The 18,033-nt window shown below is 39.3% G+C and overlaps 1 protein-coding gene across 3 annotated transcripts in view; it reads left to right on the forward strand.

Annotated features, from left to right (window-relative positions):
• SNX25 (sorting nexin 25) overlaps positions 1 to 18,033 on the forward strand; it is a 93,502-nt gene that overhangs the window by 33,223 nt on the left and 42,246 nt on the right. For all 3 annotated transcript variants that reach the window (XM_053256496.1, XM_053256495.1, XM_053256497.1), the window contains one exon: positions 3,102 to 3,172. In XM_053256496.1, coding sequence (XP_053112471.1) covers positions 3,102 to 3,172 — 71 coding nt within the window. The remainder of the gene's footprint in view (positions 1 to 3,101; positions 3,173 to 18,033) is intronic.

Consider the following 18,033-nt stretch of genomic DNA (forward strand, 5'->3'; position numbering starts at 1 on the left):
TCCCCGACCTCTCAGCTAGCCCCCCCAGTCTTCCTCGCTGCCTCTGGCTTCCCTCAGTCCTCTTAAGCCAAGGTATGGCCAGGGTGGCTACTATTCGGAATCCAAAATGTCCAGGTTGTGCAACTCTACAGGTTGTAGAACCCTGATCATTATGCATATATTTTGTACAAACAGTGTAGAGCTTAGAGGAGACATTATCCCTTATGAGGGGACAGGCAATTTGTTAGACTGACAGAATGAAAGCCAAGGAAGTGTCTAGGGATTGATGATATGGCATTGGAGAAATAGTCCCTGCTTCTTATTAGTCTGCTTGCTGATGTATTGAAATGGAACACAAGTGGCTGGATAAATGCGACAGAACAGAAGATAAGAAGAGAGTGCATTTAGATGATTGAATTAAATGATTTTGTTACTTAGCTACCCTGCTGTTTGTTCTGGATTTTGCCTGTAATGCAAAGTTGTTGACAACAGAAATAACTGTTTAATAGGTTCTGTCTCAGACCTAAATTGATGTGTCGTTTATTAGTTTAATAGCACTAATGGGGCTGTTTTCTTCAGTTGAAACCTACGCTGCTGTTCTAGGGATAACGAATGTCACTGTGTGTGTGTGTGTATGTATTTTTAATCAGCATTTCTTAGGGCCCTGTAAATGGCTTTTCTGTAATGTTACCGGGAAACGGTTCCTTCATACATTTGCATGGGGGAAAGGTTTTTGGCTGCATTTTTATATTTTCTCTCTTTGTAAAAGAATTTCCATCGATTATATTACAGCTGTACCTCATTATCCGTGGAGGTTCTGTTCCTGCATATTACCGTGGGTAATGAAACCATGGATAATGAGGCATTGTGTCTATGGAATTGTGGGGTTTATGTTCCTAGACTACCCTCCCCCCCCAAAAGCTCCCAAAACCCACAAAAATGGGCCACAGTGCACTACCATTCTCTGTGAGCATTTTGGAGTCCAAGGAAGCCCCCCCCCAGTCTCTGAAATTCCACCAAAAAATATGGGTTGTTTTTTTTTTGTTTTAACAAATGAGCCACGAAATGGTTCTCCTTCACAAAATGGCAGCTGGAATGACCAAGGTAATTTCCAGCCACCCGCAGATACGCAGAATTATATCCGTTTCAGTCGGGGGGGAGGTTTCCATGTGTGCTGAGAACAGGTGTTGATTAGCTGACCATGGATACGTGAAATGGCAGGTGCTGAATCCATGTATAACAAGGTCTACCTGTATTCCAGAAGGAAAACATAGAAATCCCCCATGTCCTTGTTATTTCTACATAAAAGCCTTTAGAATAGCGATATCACATTGTACTACTCATATTATACTGTTTCAGTGATTGATCACTAGTCTATTTGACTAATGACAACCACAATTTGGCCTATTGAGTTATTTTAAGGCTCACTGTTTGGTTTACCACCATTGCTGGAATATGATATGTTAATCTCAATATTTTGGCAGTTTCCTCATGATTTAATTTTTTTAATGAAAACTCCTCTACTGATAATCATTGTGAGTCATTTTGAGCCCACTTGGCCTGAAATTAGGGAAACTGGCAACATAGTTACAATTTCATATTAAAAGTGCTTTGTAGGAGTCTTCGCAAACACTTTTTGAAGACTGCAGATGAAATTCACAAATGATGTAGGTTTTCCTAGCTTTCTGTGTCTATGAGTGTTTAAACAAGTCTCTAAAACCTTCAACATCTACTGGTTAAACTGGATTTTGAACTGAAACATTTTAATGCTTATCTGTTTTGTTCTGGAAATTGCTATGTTATGAAGAGTTGCCATTATTGAATTCTTGTGGGATTGGGTAGCTAAAAGCAAGACAAAACAGAAAGATCATTTTGTAACTGAGTAAAATTGGAAGTACAAGAGGACCTTGTTACCTGAGAATCTGGCTTCTGCAGTTTCGCATATCCGCAGTTAGGTAATTGGCACTTGATCTCGGTATACAAGATTAACAAATGGGGGGAAGGCTTAATTTTGCATATCTGCGGATCGGGGGTGGCCGGAAATGACTTCGAGGTCATTTCCGTCTGCCATTTTGTGTGTTGGAGCCATTTTGTGGCTCATTTTCAAAGAAAAAATGCTTTTAAACCACTATTTTCTGCCAAAAATGGTGGAGTGGAGACTTCTGGGGGGCATTGTTGGAATGCTGGGGAGCCGCAGAGCATGGTAGGGCACTTTATTTGGCTTTTTGGGGTGGTTTTTGCCCATTCTTTGCCATTTCCCTGCCCTTGGAACCTAAGCCCTGGATTTCCATTACCCCAGGGCTTAGGGTAGTGCCCTGGGGTAATTTCAATGCCTCAATATTCACACTTTCAGTATCCGCAGTACTAGCTGAGAACAGACCCCTCCACGAATAGCGAGGTCCTCCTGTATATGGCAATTGTATTTCTGCAAGCCACACATTTAAAGTAACAATAGAACTAGCTCTTGGTAATCTTGGCTTACATCCTGACTAATGCAGCATAGGTCATCCTAACATGATCACTTACACCATGCTAGACCCAAAGTGCTGATATCCTGGAACAAAGTGCAAATACTTTCATAGCTCGCTTGTGCTCAGAAGGGTTCGATTAGAGCGGAAACATGTCATTTGCAACATGTTTCTGTTCCAACCGAGTGCTTCAAGAACATGAACAAGCTGCAAAAGTATTTGCTTTCATAAGAATCCCTGTACTTTGGGGTTAGCATGTTAAGGGCACACTAGGAGCACCCACACTGTATTAGTCAGGATGTCAGCGCTTGATTGCATGTGATTGACTTTTCCAGAAAGTACTTAAAATGTTTTGAAAGCTGCAACTGCTATCTTTTTGAAGCCTTAAGAGCTGCAATCTTTGCAATTACCTGCATTCAATAGTTTTTGAGATACATCTTCATCACATTAGAGGCGGAAATGCATTGTTACTAAAAATCATTACAGCAAGTGCAAAATTTCCCATCCCTCATACCACATCAAATGAAATATTGAAAAAGAGGTTTTAAAAAAGGGACCTTGCTTCCGTTACTACTTAAAGTATTATACTTTGAGCCAACAGCAAAAAGTGAAAGGATCCTCTTTTTCTCTCTCCTTTTGTTTTCTTTTAACTAGGTATCAGATTGTAGTGGAAATAGTTCAAGCAACCACTATCAGCAGTTTTCCACAAATGAAACGGCAAAAAGGTAAGTTGTCTGATTTTTCAGAGGTATTTAAACTTAGAAGACTTGTAGCTAATTTTGCATATGATAATTTCTCAAAAAATACTTATAATGTAGTTGTCCCCCCATTTATAGTAGGAAACCAGTCTAACTGATTCACTCCCGGGGCAGCATTCTGTATGACTGTATAGGCTTACCAGTGTTTGAAAGCTTCATTGTAGATGAGGGCCAGAACCAAAAGACCACAAAACTAGTCTGCAAGTCCAAGGGGACCTTTTTCCAAATGGTAGTTGCATGAAAAACTGCTTTGGAAATTGTAGTGCTCAGACTCTCCTCCCACTAAAGAGTTAACAGGAAGTGAACCCTGGTTTTGACGGACAGGCTGGTGAACTCCAGGGCAGCCAATCAGTACTCCAGGTGGGTGGGACCTAGAGAGCAGCTGCTGGGACTTCTGGGAACAAGTAAGGAAGCTAGGCTGGAGGTACACAGGAGGACATGTGGCTATGGAGGTTGGCTGCAGGAGAATAACTCTTCAGTTCCTTGAAAGACAGGAGGGCAGGAAGCTTGAATTCTCATCAGGAGTTTGGTGAGTTCAAGGCAAGGAGCCAGGACTTGTGGCTTTGGGAAGTTTAGTTTAGGGGAAAGTTTGTTTAGTTAGACTTTGCATTCAAAACTTATATTTGTGTGTGTGTGTGCTCTGCATATTCTGGATACTGTTCTATTATAGTTTACCTGCAACATAATTGAAATAAGAAACACTAGCCTAAGCTCAATACCCCTAGGGCGTTGCAAAAGCATCTGTAAACATTTTAGCATGCATTAAGATAACCTATTTTTGTAATTCTACTAAGTATTCTTAACTGTATCTAAAAGCTGAGAAGGCCTCAGATGGAAGCAGTCTGTAGTAATTGAATAAAGCTGTTTCTTTAGTTCTTTTCTTTTTACAAGCCTTTCTGAATTGGTTTTTAAGTTAGGAGAAAAGTGGGTGAGGCTGAAGGGGGACTTCTTTGGTGCAAACAAGTCCTCAAACATTCAGCAGCTATCAGTTTTCTCACCACATGTAGGCTTGCATGTAGAAGATTTTTGTACTTGTCGAAGAGCAAAATAAATTAGTAGTAATACTGCTGACTATCTTTGAGCCACTTAAAGAGTTCAGTTTAACCAACTGAAAATTGCAGTACCATGGAAGCCCAAATTTTGCAAACTAAATATAGACCAGGAATAGATTGGGACTTCTGCTGGTGCACCGATCACCTCGCTGCCCAGTGGAGTCCCTAATTGAGCTGACGGACCTGGTTGCTGAGTTGGCATTGGAGTGGCCCAGGTTGTTGTTGGTGGGGGACTTCATTTTGGGACCAGGTTGTCAGAAGTAGCTCAAGAGTTCATAGTGGCCATGACAACTGAGGGCCTATCCCAATTGGTTTCTGGACTGACACATGATGCTGGTCACACACTCAGTTTGGTCTTTTGCTCTGATCAGGGTGGTGTTCTGTGGTTGGAGACTCCTGTCGTCTCCCCATTGCCATGGACAGATCACCATCTGGTTAAGGTAGAACTTACAGCCACAACCCACCTCTGCAGGAGTGAAGGACCTATTAGATTGGTCTGCCCAAGGAGGTTATTGGATCCAATAGGATTCCAAGAAGCCTTGAAGGGGTTTAGAGTTGGCTCTGCTAGTGATTCTGTCGAAACTCTAGTGCAAATATGGAATAATGAACTCACTAGAGCAGTAGACACAATCACTCCTAAGCATCCTCTCCGACCTGCTTTAAAAACAACCCTGTGGTATTCGGATGAACTACAGGAGCTGAAGTGGTGAGGTAGACAACTAGAGTGCCCATTGGTATGAACAACAGAGACCACGGCGATGAACAACAGGTTGCTTACCTGTAAACAAAGCTCATCTAGTGGTCATCTTTTTGTTCACACACCCTTCCTTTTCTCCCCGCTGCAGTCTCTTTCACATCGGCAGACACTTGAACTGAGGGAAGGAGGGTGTGATACCACCAAGGGGAAAAGGCTCCTGCCAAAAAGCTAGTGTTGAAGAGAGTTTTAGAAGGATCCGAACGGACTTCGGCATATGCCTGAAGTTCTCTTGACTCTTGCCCAACTTGGTTTATCTCATCTAGTAATCATCTTATCAGAGACGGTCTGGTAAATATTATAAATGTTGCTCGAGGAAGGGCAGGATGCCTCCTGTTCTTAAGGAGGCTAATATTAGACCATTTTTGAAGAAACCTGTATTGAAGCCATCAAGTTAGCTAATTGCAGACCTGTTTCTAATCTTCCATGGTTGGCCAAGGTGGTTGAGCGGGTGTGGCCTCTCAGCTCCAGGCAGTTTTGGAAGATGCCGACTATCTAGAACCATTTCAAACTGGATTTCGTGTGGGTTATGGGGTTGTGATCGCCTCGGTCAGCCTGATGGTTGATCTCCAAATGGCTATTGATAGTGACTCTGCTTATCCTTTTGGATCTCTCTGTGGCTTTCAATACCATCCACCATGGTATCCTTCTGGACCACCTGAAGGACGTGGGATTGGGTGGCACTGTTTTACAATGGCTCCGCTCCTACCTTTCTGGTAGATTCAAGATGGTGTCGCTTGGAGAATGTTGTTCATCTAAGTGAGAACTAAAGTGTTGAGTTCCACAAGGCTCCATACTGTCTCCAATGCTCCTTACATAAAACCGCTGGGAAAGATCATCAGGAGGTTTGGTGCAGGGTATTTTCAATATGCTGATGACACCCAGTTCTGTTTCTCTATGTTGACCTCATCAGGAAATGACATATCTTCCCTTTAATGCCTGCCTGGAGGTGGTAATGGGCTGGATGGGGGATAGCAAAATGAGGTTAAATTCAAACAAGACACTAACTGTATGGGGTTGGGACTCGAGAGATGGTTTAGATCTACCTGTTCTGGATGGGGTTACTCTCCCCCTGAAAAATCAGGTGCATAGCTTGGAAGTGCTCCTGGACCCAAAGCTCTCCCTGGTTTCTCAGGTTGAGGTGGTGGCCAGGAGTTTTTTTTATCAGCTTCGGCTGATATGTCAGCTAGGTCAGTTTCTATAGGTAAATGGCCTTAAAACAGTGGTACATATGCTTGTAACCTCCAGGCTTGACTACTGTAATGCACTCTACGTAGGGCTGCCTTTGTACATAGTGCAGAAACTACAATTGGTACAGTATGCAGTAGGGATGTGCACAAATCGATTTTTTTTATTTGATTTGTGCCCCAAACAAATCACCCCTGATTTGTTTTGTGTTCAAATCTACCTCTCACAAATCACCCCAGATTTGATTTGTATTTGCTTCAAATCTATTTGGATTTGGACCACTTAACAACGTTCTAGGGGCACCAAATTTGGGTGGTGGGCAGGTTCCCATGGGTGCCACCTTCCACCCAGATTTCAAGTGGGACCAGTGGGACACATGGTTTATTTTTAATGATTTAAAAAATATTACTGGCTTTGAACATTTCTGCCATAGGAAATAATGGGGATTCAAACCAGCCATATGCTAACCCTTACACAGATCCCTAGCTTTCATTAAACAAACAAACAAATAAACAAACAAAAAAAGCTAAGCTCTAGCCCTTGTAGAAGTGGAGTTCTGGAGCAAAATGTGCGGTCATTATTTTTCAAGTGTTTGAATTCTTTGGTGTATAATAACTTTTCCTCATAATGAATCCCTATGAGGATTCATTGCACACCTTCATTTCTTCTGTTCATTTTGACTATCAATGGACAGTGCCAACCATCAACTGCCTTGTGTCCACTATACCCCATCCCCCACATACACACACTGGGGTACTCAAGTTTATTTTTAAGGTATTTTTGAAGTGTTTAGATTCTTTGGTGTCTTCATTACACACTTTCATTTCTTCTGTTCATTTTGACCCCACTGCTTTGCAGATGGGGGTGGTGAATTAGTGGCATCCCATGTTCCAACTACCCTGCACCCCGCAAACCTCAGTTTATATTTGAGGAATTTTTAAGGTGTTTAGACTCTTTGGTGTATAATAAATCCTCACAGGGATTCATTATGATGAGAGGTTATTGGAGACCAAAGAACCTAAACACTTGAAAAAATTCCTAGAACCAGGGTGGATTTGATTTAAATCAAACTGATTTAAATCACGATTTAAATCACTAGCAGTGTGGATAAAAATCAATGATTTTTTTAAAAAAATCAAAAAAATCAGATTTAAATGAGAAAAATCCGATTTAAATAAAAAAATCAGATTTTTTTGATTTTTTTAAAAAAATCATTGATTTTTATCCACCCTGCTAGTGATTTAAATTGTGATTTAAATCAGTTTGTTTTAAATCAAATCCATCCTGCCTAGAACATAAACTGAGTAGTACCCGACTGCCTTGTGGGTGGGAGTGGGGTGTAGTTGGTACATGGCAGTTGACAGTTGGCACTGTCGAAAAGACAGTCAAAATGAATAGAAGAAATGAAGGTGTGTAATGAATCCTCATAGGGATTCATTAAGGGAAAGTTACTATACACCAAAGAATCCAAACGCTTGAAAAATAGTGGCCACACATTTTGCTCCATAACCCCACTTCTACAAGGGTTAGAGCTTAGCTTTCTTTTTAAAATGAAAACTGGGAATCTGGGGAAAATAATAAGAGGGATCTGAATCTCGAATCTATTCAAATCAAATCTGGCACGATTTGATTTGTACCCGAATCTAGCCAATGGACCACTGGGGTAATTTGTTTTGTCTCCAAATCACCCGAATCAGCTAGATTCAGGTACAAATTGATTTGTACCTGAATCAATTTGCACATCCCTAGTATGCAGCAGCCAGATTTGTCTCCAGGACAACATGAAGGGACCACATAACACCGGTTTTAAAAGAACTGCACTGGCTGCCGATATGTTTCTGGGCAAAATACAGTGTTGGTTTTTGCCTATAAAGCCCTTAATGGCTTGGGCCAAGGGATTTTAAGAGACCGCCTTCTTTGTCATGAACCCTGGCACCTGTTATGATCTTCTGGAGAGGTCTGGTTACAGTTGCCTCCGGCTTGTCTGGTGGCAACCCGGGACTGGGCTTTCTCTGTGGCTGCCCCAGGGCTTTGGAATATGCTCCCCGCTGAAATGAGAGCATCTCTTTCTCTGTTTGTTTTCAGGAAGAACCTCAAGACTCTCCTGTTCTCATAAGCTTTTAATTTGAATTAATTTTAATAATTTGTTTTAATAATTTATATGCTATTGTTTTTATTGTGTTTTGTGGATTTTAATTGGTGACTTTTATATTGTGTTTAAATTCTGTACACCGCCTAGAGCTGTATATATCAGGTGGTATAAAATATGATTAAAAAATAAATTTATATTTGTATACCACCCTAAGTTTTTGTTTCTGGGTGGTGTACTGAGACTTGTGCTTGTGTTGTTGTGTTTACAACAACTAATATACATTTTATTGAATAATTACTAGGGATGTGCAAAATATATAATGAAATAAAATATAAACTGAGTACCCAGTGGCTTGCGGATTGGAGGGAGTAGTTGGCAGATGGGATGAAACTAATTCCTCACTCCCACCTGCAAAGCAGTGGGGTCAAAATGAACAGAAGAAATGAAGGTGTGTAATGAAGACACCAAAGAATCTAAACACTTTTTAAAATCCTAAAAAATAAACCATGTATGTGCGTGGGGGGTTTAGTTTACACATGATAGTTGACAGTTGGCACTGTCCAATGACAGTAAAAATGAACAAGAAATGAAGGTGTGTTGTGTAATGAATCTTCATAGGGGTTCATTATGAGGAAAGGCTATTATACATCAAAGAATCAAACACTTGAAAAATCGTGGCCACACATTTTCCTCCATAACTCCACTTCTACAACGGCTAGAGCTTAGCTTTTTTTTTTTTTTTTTTTAAATGAAAGCTGGGGATCCATGTTGGGATTAGGATAGGGCAACTTTGAATCCCTATGATTTCCTATGGAGGAAATATACAAAATCAGTAAAGACAAAAAAAAACCCCATTAAAAATCAAACAGGTGCCCCACTGACTTGAAAATGAGGTTCTAGGTGGCACCCATGGGTACCTACCCACCACCCAAATGCGGTGCCCCTAGGACCTTTATAAGTGGTCCAAATTGATCTGAATCAAATCAAATCCAAATTGAATTTGGGGTGATTGGAGGGACAGATTCGGACAAAACAAATCAGGGGTAATTCAATTTGGGCTCAAAATCAAAAATATATATTCGTGCACATCCCTAATAATTACCATACATGGTAAATTTGTACCTAAGAAAGATCTTCTGCTTCTTTGGGCGTGATAACATTTTGGAATTATTGATCTGATTCTTCAGTGTTAAAAATCTGTTGAGAAGGAAACACGTGTGTGTGTGTGTGTGTGTGTGTGTGTGTGCGCGTGTGTGTGTGTGTAAGTGCACCATCCCCAACCCTTAAAGTTATCAAATGCATCTCCCCGCCATCGATCTGTGCACATCCCTAGATGGAAGAGGTGGAAGAGGAAGGGAGGATAGAGAGCTGCAATGCTGCTATTATTATTTCAAAAACTGAATTTTCTATTAAGCCTCTGGCAGAATCCCTAGTCCTTAAAGCCTACTGCAACTATGCCTAAGCAGTATAGTTGAAATAATCGGACATTCTTTCCCTGTTAACCTTCCTCCTCTTCCTTTCTTTTATCCCTTGTGTCTTTCTAGATTGTGAGCCCTTCAGGACGGGGATCTGTAATCTTGCCTGTTCTAAAGTACAGTGTAAATACATGGTGCTATATAAATAATAAATACCAAATCTTACTAAGTAGTAGTAATTTAAAATTATTTAGCCCAGGACAGAGTCATTATAGGCCCACCTTTTAGCCAAATAACAACTTTGTGAGGTAGGTTAAGCTGTGAGATAGTGACTAGGTCAAGATCACCAATTGACTTTATGAATGTGTAGAGATCCCCCCCCCACTTTTCTGAGTCTAAACACTCCCCATTGGTTCTTACTAGTGCCTTGCTTCTGGACTGCTACATGTTCAACCCCTTCTCTGTTGCCATCTGGTTCCTGAGCCTGAATTTTTTTCAGTCATGAGAAGAGCTAAAATGTGGTAGAAGGTAAAGTGTGCGTTGGTCTGAAAGCTGAGTCCATCACTTCTGTTTTCATGCCAAATTCTGCACCAGGTTTTGGAGATTGCCTACCTATTTATTAGATTTGGTTATGTACTTACCTTGCAGTCACATAGTATCTGCATATTCTTGTATATACTTTCTGATGAGTTGTTTTATATCAGTCTTAAGTGTTGAGAATTAACTGTGCTTCCAAACTTGTGTTTAAAAAACCTCACCAAAAACACCTACAGCTTTATGAAGTATTACACTATTTGGCCAGCAATCCTGTAGAGCTTTTATATATTTCTATATGAGAGGGAGTGTTCTAAGGTACATCTAGATCAGGACTAGAATTGTATTTAGGAAGATTCTGAGAAAGTGTAGATTGTTTGACTGCATCCAGTTTTGGTAATCAGTGTGAAATGATTACACTGCAACGAGTTAGGATTACATACTATTACACACATTTGTTTCATTTTAAAGTGGCTTCCTTTAATATATCCCAGAATGTGAGCAGGTTTGCTAAATTGTCTACAGGTGAAACTCAGAAAATTAGAATATCGTGCAAAAGTCCATTAATTTCAGTAATGCAAATTAAAAGGTGAAACTGATATATGAGACAGACGCATTACATGCAAAGCGAGATAAGTCAAGCCTTAATTTGTTATAATTGTGATGATCATGGCGTACAGCTCATGAAAACCCCAAATCCACAATCTCAGAACATTAGAATATTACATGGAACCAATAAGACAAGGATTGAAGAATAGAACAATATAGGACCTCTGAAAAGTATACAGTGTACTGTGCTTGATTGGCCAGCAAACTCGCCTGACCTGACCCCATAGAGAATCTATGGGGCATTGCCAAGAGAAGGATGAGAGACATGAGACCAAACAATGCAGAATTGCTGAAGGCTGCTAATGAAGCATCCTGGTCTTCCATAATACCTCATCAGTGCCACAGGCTGATAGCATCCATGCCACGCCGCATTGAGGCAGTAATTGCTGCAAAAGGGGCCCAAACCAAGTACTGAATACATATGCATGCTTATACTTTTCAGAGGTCCGATATTGTTCTATTCTTCAATCCTTGTCTTCTTGGTTCCATGTAATATTCTAATTTTCTGAGATTGTGGATTTGGGGTTTTCATGAGCTGTACGCCATGATCATCACAATTATAACAAATTAAGGCTTGACTTATCTCGCTTTGCATGTAATGCGTCTGTCTCATATATCAGTTTCACCTTTTAATTTGCATTACTGAAATTAATGGACTTTTGCACGATATTCTAATTTTCCGAGTTTCACCTGTATAAACAGACATTTAACAGAGAGTGCATCGATGTAGGTGAGGATGTGTTTTTGTTACAGGGCAAATTAGGGCAACCTGAAAATGTGTCCTCCTTAGCTTTTGGCTCTCTGCTGGAACAAAAAAATCATTTTTACCAGCTATTCCAGAATTCTAAAATACTGGTTGATCCATTAAAAAATCCTGCTTGGCTTGCTTCATTTTTAAGAGCAGTACTTTTGCCTTCCCTCTGGCTTGCCTTTGACTTGCCTCTTGTATCTTCCCCTTTAGCTCTTTGGAAAAAGGGTTTCCTTTTATGTTGTATATTTTACCTTGTGGCAATCCATTGTGCTGAGCAAAATACACTGCTGCTAGCTGTCTTAGTAATAAACAATTCAATAAAGCATTTGTAACTAATAATAAATAAATGATGTGGTAAAATTGTAAAGTAGGATGTTCATTTCCTGAAGATCATTAGAGGATGTTTGTGAACCCTATTGTGGCCTTCCTGAATTCTTTTTTCTACTTCCATTTCTTCTCAAATGTGTATCACTTGCATACCATTTCATACTATGAAATGGTATGAAGGGAAAATATAAGATTGTGCTAGCACTTATCTGTATGTAAGGGATATACTGGTTAACAGAATGGCAATCCTGGGGTAAGGAAACATGCTTCTAGCCCTCATTTTTGAGGTTTGCCACAGGGTAAAGAAAGGGAGGCCAAAGAATAAACAGTTGCTCTTTCCTTATAAAAAGTACAAAGAATAAGCAATCTTTCCTTATAGGTTGATGGGATATTGGAGTGGTTTGCCTTTTAGTTACACAAATAAAATATTAACATCTCTTTTTTTATTAAAAAGTTGTACATGTAATATGTCAAGTTGTTTCTCTTTGCCTCTTCATGATTTTTCTTTTGATCAGTTTACACAGTTACTCTAGACTAATGGCCTGTTCTCCCCAAACCCCCCATCCCAAGACCTTCTTTTGCCAGCTGAAATGCAGATACAATCCCTGCCCTGAAAAATGTACAGGCAGCTTTGGTGTACCTTTTCCAACATCTGTTGCTGAAATGGCCTTCAGGATGACACATTCACAATGAATCTCACTCCTCATTATCTCTCTTTTTTTCAGTAGTCCATAGCATGATTAGAAAGATTGCTTTAAAGAACATTAAATTGTTGTGAAGCTTTTCAGTATGGCTTTTAAAACTGATTGCATGTCTCCTTCCTTTTTGACAGTGAATAGAGCTTTCTTCCAGTTCTAGCGGTCTATAAAATAATTGTGTGCTATAGCTGAAAAATATTGTATTTGGTGTATTCATAAAATCGATTTTATTTTTATATTAAAAAGTCAAAAGTAATAGTTTAAAAAATATTTTCTCCTCTGAGGATATACTTTTTAGAATTTTAAAAAAACTTAGACTGTGTACTCAAATTAAGAGAAGATTGGAAAATATGTTGCAAATAGGACTAGTTTTAGATCTTATTTTATTATTATCCTACATGAAAATGTACCCAAGGTGTGTACCAAACTAATAGGTAATAGGCTTGCTTTTGTGAGGCTATGGTGCTATGCAAAATAATGGAAGTTATACGTTTTTCCTAATGTTATTTAATGGGAAGAAAAAGTGTATCCAATTAAAGTAATGGCAAAATTAAGTGACATGGTGAGAAATGGAGAAGGATGACTGAAATGCAATATTTATTGAAAACTGCATATTTTAAAATTGTATATTAGCAGAATAAGGCACACTCTTCTAGTGATCTTAAACATATATTTGAACTATTATCAAGTAATAGACCTGCTATGTGGCTTCATTAATTATACTATGTATTTATTTGTCTTTGTATTTTAGGCATAGATATTGTTGGTATTAGTCCAGCTGTACATTGCTCATATTGTTGAAGTTTATTCATTTGAATTGTTAATATGTCAAAAGAATAACTTAAATTTAACTTTAAATAACTTTAAATTTAAACCTTTCAGAATGGTGGGCCACTGTGTGAAACAGGATGCTGGACTAGATGGGCCTTGGGCCTGATCCAGCAGGGCTGTTCTTATGTTCTTATGACTATCTAGAGATATATTTCTTGGCCGCTTGATTCTGTGGATTGTAACATTCAATGAGGTGGTGATAACAGTGCTGCTGTTACATTTTTGAGTTAGTTGCTATCAGCCCCTGACGGGTGTGTATTTATCAAAACACTTCTGGTTTTGTGTATAACTGATAGTAGTATTGCTAGTGGCCCACAAAGATTAATTTTTTATGGTCTTCAAAGACTTATTTGGCTCAGAAGAAGCAAGAATGGAAGTCATTTCTTCAGGTCAGTGTTATATTTTAATCTGATATTGCCAGAACTTTAACTGTGGAAGCTGTTGGTCCATCTAGCTCAGGGTTGTCTACATTGTCTTGGCAATGGATCTCCAGGGTTTCATGCAAAGGTGTATCCCAGCCTTACCTGAAGATGGCAGGGATTAAACCTAGGACTTTCTGCATGCAAAGCACGTGCTCTAGCACTGAGCTACAGCTCCTTTCCTTGTAAACCTTCTTTACTATTTCTGTTACTGTCTAATTCATACCACTATATTCATGTGAATAGATTCTAAGCAATGTTTGTGACTACCCAACTGGAGAACAGATATTTCTTGTGAACTAGTCTCAAGCAAATGTAGTCATGTTGGTTCTAACTTGCATCCATCTAATCAAGTATCCTAGTTCTTGAAAGTGACCATCACCACATGTTTGAGAAAAAAAACACTTAAAGTCCATTGTTGGTACTACATATGAAAAAAGAGCTACCTCAAGTGCTATCAGTTACTGCCTTTAGCACTGAAGTATGAAATATTATGGAATTAAAAAGAAGAAATTAATTTTTCTTGAGCCTTATTAAATGTGAGCTATGTTCTTTCACAGTTGTGAAAGTTGTGTTTGCATGCATACTTATAGGACACAAAGGTGTTTATGAAATGCCTATTATAGCAAAAAAGAGATTGGGAAGGGAGGTATAAGCCAGGAGAAGAAACGGGAGTGGTCTCAGAATCCAGTTAATCAAGCACTTTCAAGAAAAGGTGTGACAAATTATCATGGGTTGTTTTGGGGTTGTTGTTTTTCGTCTTTTACCTACTTGGTCATAGGCCAATAAAATATCTGTCTTTGTACTTCTGAGGCAAGTTTTCTGTGTTAAAGTTGGATAAATACTTCACTTGCTATTTTTTTATCAAAACAGCTTGTACCCTCTCAACTTAAAGAGCTTTGGATTTGGTAAACACAGTAGTAAAGGCTGGAGCCACCATTAGCATTAAGTTTAGTGGCTTTCTTTAAATGTTTAAGTACGAGTGGGTACAGTATGTACCACTCTTAAGATGTGGAAAAAATTGCAGTTCTGTGTGTACAGAAAATTTTCAAAGCTTAATCATTTGGGTGTGGGTGGCAAAAGAATTGCATAAGATATAGTTTTTAAAATGAGGATTTCAGATGGGTGTAACATCATTTCTGTAAAGGGAAATGAGGATTGGGGAACTGTGGTTTCAGCACTTGTTGCAAGCCAGCATGGTAAACCATAGCGTGATCCTGATTTTCAGCCTTGGTTTGTAGGAAGCATTCAAACCACAGTTCATGGGGAAACCCCCTGCTAACTGAGCAAAGAGGCACCTTTTAAAAGTGGTGATTCTCTTTATTTAGCATTGGGAGAACGACTGGCCTTATCCATCCCCAGCACAGCATTCCTCTAGTGACTGTTGCTGGTATCTAACTTGTGTTTCTTTTTTAGATAGCCATCTTATTTATTAATTTATATCTATATAAATCACTTTGGGAACTTTTGTTGAAAAGTGGTCTATAAATATTTGTCGTATTCGTAACTGTTTCTTAACAAATCAGAAAGCCTGGATTTAGTTTAGTGCCCTGCCTCAACAGCACTGAATTGCCTTAGTGTGGCATCAACCAGGGAGCTTGTAAACTTACCATTTCTTCAAATGATATAGGAATAAAGTAAGACTTGCTAAATGTCAAATTGAATTCTGCAGGCACACTAGTGCTTGTATAGTTAGTGAGATGTAAAAGCTTCATTAAACCCTTCTAAGTTCTGAACATTCTATTTGTCATAAAATCCAAACCTGAAATCTGCAACATAGTTACTAGACAACAAATGCCACCTCATCTCCAAATCTAGTGCAGATCAGTTGATAAACGGATGCCAGCTGCATCCATTTCTTGAGATAAACTACCTCAGAACAGTGGTACATATACTGGTAACCTCCATACTTGATTTCTGCAATGCGCTCTATGTGGGGCTGCCTTTGTGTGTAGTCTGGAAACTACAATTGGTACCGAATGCAGCAGCCAGGTTGGTCTCTGGGTCATCTATGAGAAACCATAGGAGGAGATCTGGTCTTGTGGTAGCAAGCATGACTTGTCCCCTTAGCTAAACAGGGTCCACCCTGGGTTGCATATGAATGGGAGACTAGAAGTGTGAGCTCTGTAAGATATTCCCCACAGGGGATGGAGCCACTCTGGGAAAAACATAAGGTTTCAAGTTCCCTCCCTGGCATCTCCAAGATAGGGCTGAGAGAGATTCTTGCCTGCAACCTTGAAGAAGCCGCTGCCAATCTGTGAAGACAACACTGAGCTAGATAGACCAATGGTCTGACTCAGTATATGGCAGCTTCCTATGTTCCTATGACCATATTACTCCCATTCTGAAAGATCTACACGGGCTGCTGATATGTTTCCAGGCAAAATACAAGGTGCTGGTTATAACCTATACAGCCCTAAATGGCTTGGGCTCTGGGTATTTAAGAGAAGGCTGAGAGAAGTTGTTTATCTTATACAGTATTTAAGAGAACGTCTTCTTTGTTGTGAACCCCACTGCCCATTGAGATAATCAGGAGAGGTCCATCTGCAGTTGCCACCGGCTCGTTTGGTGGCTACTTGGGGATGGGCCTTCTCCGCTGCTGCCCCAAAGCTTTGGAATGCGCTCCCTGCTGAAATAAGAGCCTCCCCATTTCTGACAACTGTTTAAAAGTCTTTAAAGATGCATCTATTCACCCAGGCTTCTAACTAAATATTGTTTTAATAGTTTTAACATTGTTTAAAATGTTTTAAGATTTTAATTGTTGTAGTGTTTTAACTTTTGCTGTATCATCTACTTTGTTTTAACTGATGTTTTATTTTTTATTTATTTTAACTTAATGTAATGTTTTAACTTGAATGTTTTAACTTTTTCTGATGGTCTGTTTGCTTTGTTGTAAACAAAGATGTGAGTTTTGGGTGGCATAAAAATAAATAAATAAATGAGATGCAGCAATCTGAAATGGACCTAGGGAAAACTGGACAACATGTATCTTAAATTTTAAATTCAAAGTTTTTTGCCTGTGGTTAAGGAGAAAGAACAGCATTCTACCATGATAAGCTCTAAAAATACATTTGGCCATAAAACTGAAACAGTTTGTGCAAGCCTCCTGAAATATGACACAAACTAACTAGGCAACAAGAGCTGCTACCTCCCCAAATTTGGTGAAGATTTTGGACGGTGTTCCCGCTTGGTTTCTGATGATTCTTCCCCTCCTTCTCCTGTAGCTGTGGTGTTACATTACACATTATTGTCAAAGGTCAAGATGGGGGCAAAGGCTTATGCTAGCATTGTTGAGCCAGCTCCATTCTGGATGCTTCCCTGAGATTTTCATTTTCAAAAGACAAGAACACTAAAATTTACACACACATGCATGCATACGCACACTTCAGTTTCAGATGAGAGTAAGGTGCTTACAGTGTCCCTTGTCAAGCTGAAAGACCAGAGCAAACTGTGAGTGTATGGTAATTTGTAAAACTAGCATAATTTGGAAGACTGTGCAAAGTCATTACACTTACATAGAGCTACCACCTTAACTTGCCATTTTCACACTTTTATAGAACCTGAGTGAAAAAATTTTAAGCACCTTAATTATCATCTTAAACTGGAAGGTTTTTTAAATACTGTACTTACTCTTGTCCTAAATGGTGCTATATAAGAAGAAAACGCAAAAGAATAAGATTGCAGGATGCATGGTTCTGCCCTGGTAGTTCAATTAAATCACCCTGTTTGGTTCTTTCCAAATGCAGTTGTCCCCACTCTCCAATGTTCTACCTGTTGAATAACACTCCCCCCACCCCCAGTTTCTTTCTCTGCTCCTATGTATTGTCTTGCAAGAAAGTATAGTCTTTGCTACAATAGTCTTTGCTATTGCCCCCCCCTCCCCAATTATTGCAGCCTAATGTAGCGTTTCCAGTGTCTTGAAGCTTTGGTTTTACATTAAGAAATAGCAGACCAGATTAGTATTTGTGTGTTTAGAAATATATATAGCATATAATCAAACGTAATTGTGAATAGTGTCTGCTCTCACATTTCCACTAAGGCGGCCTTTCACCTTTCTGAGGTTCCTGTAAATACCTTTGGGCATTTTGGAGGTTGCTATGGAAACATCGCTTACCACAAATAAGATTGTATTTGTAGAGGATACCCCTTATTTATATA

The sequence above is a fragment of the Hemicordylus capensis genome, chromosome 5 (genome assembly GCF_027244095.1).
Source record: "Hemicordylus capensis ecotype Gifberg chromosome 5, rHemCap1.1.pri, whole genome shotgun sequence".
Classification (NCBI taxonomy): domain Eukaryota; kingdom Metazoa; phylum Chordata; class Lepidosauria; order Squamata; family Cordylidae; genus Hemicordylus; species Hemicordylus capensis.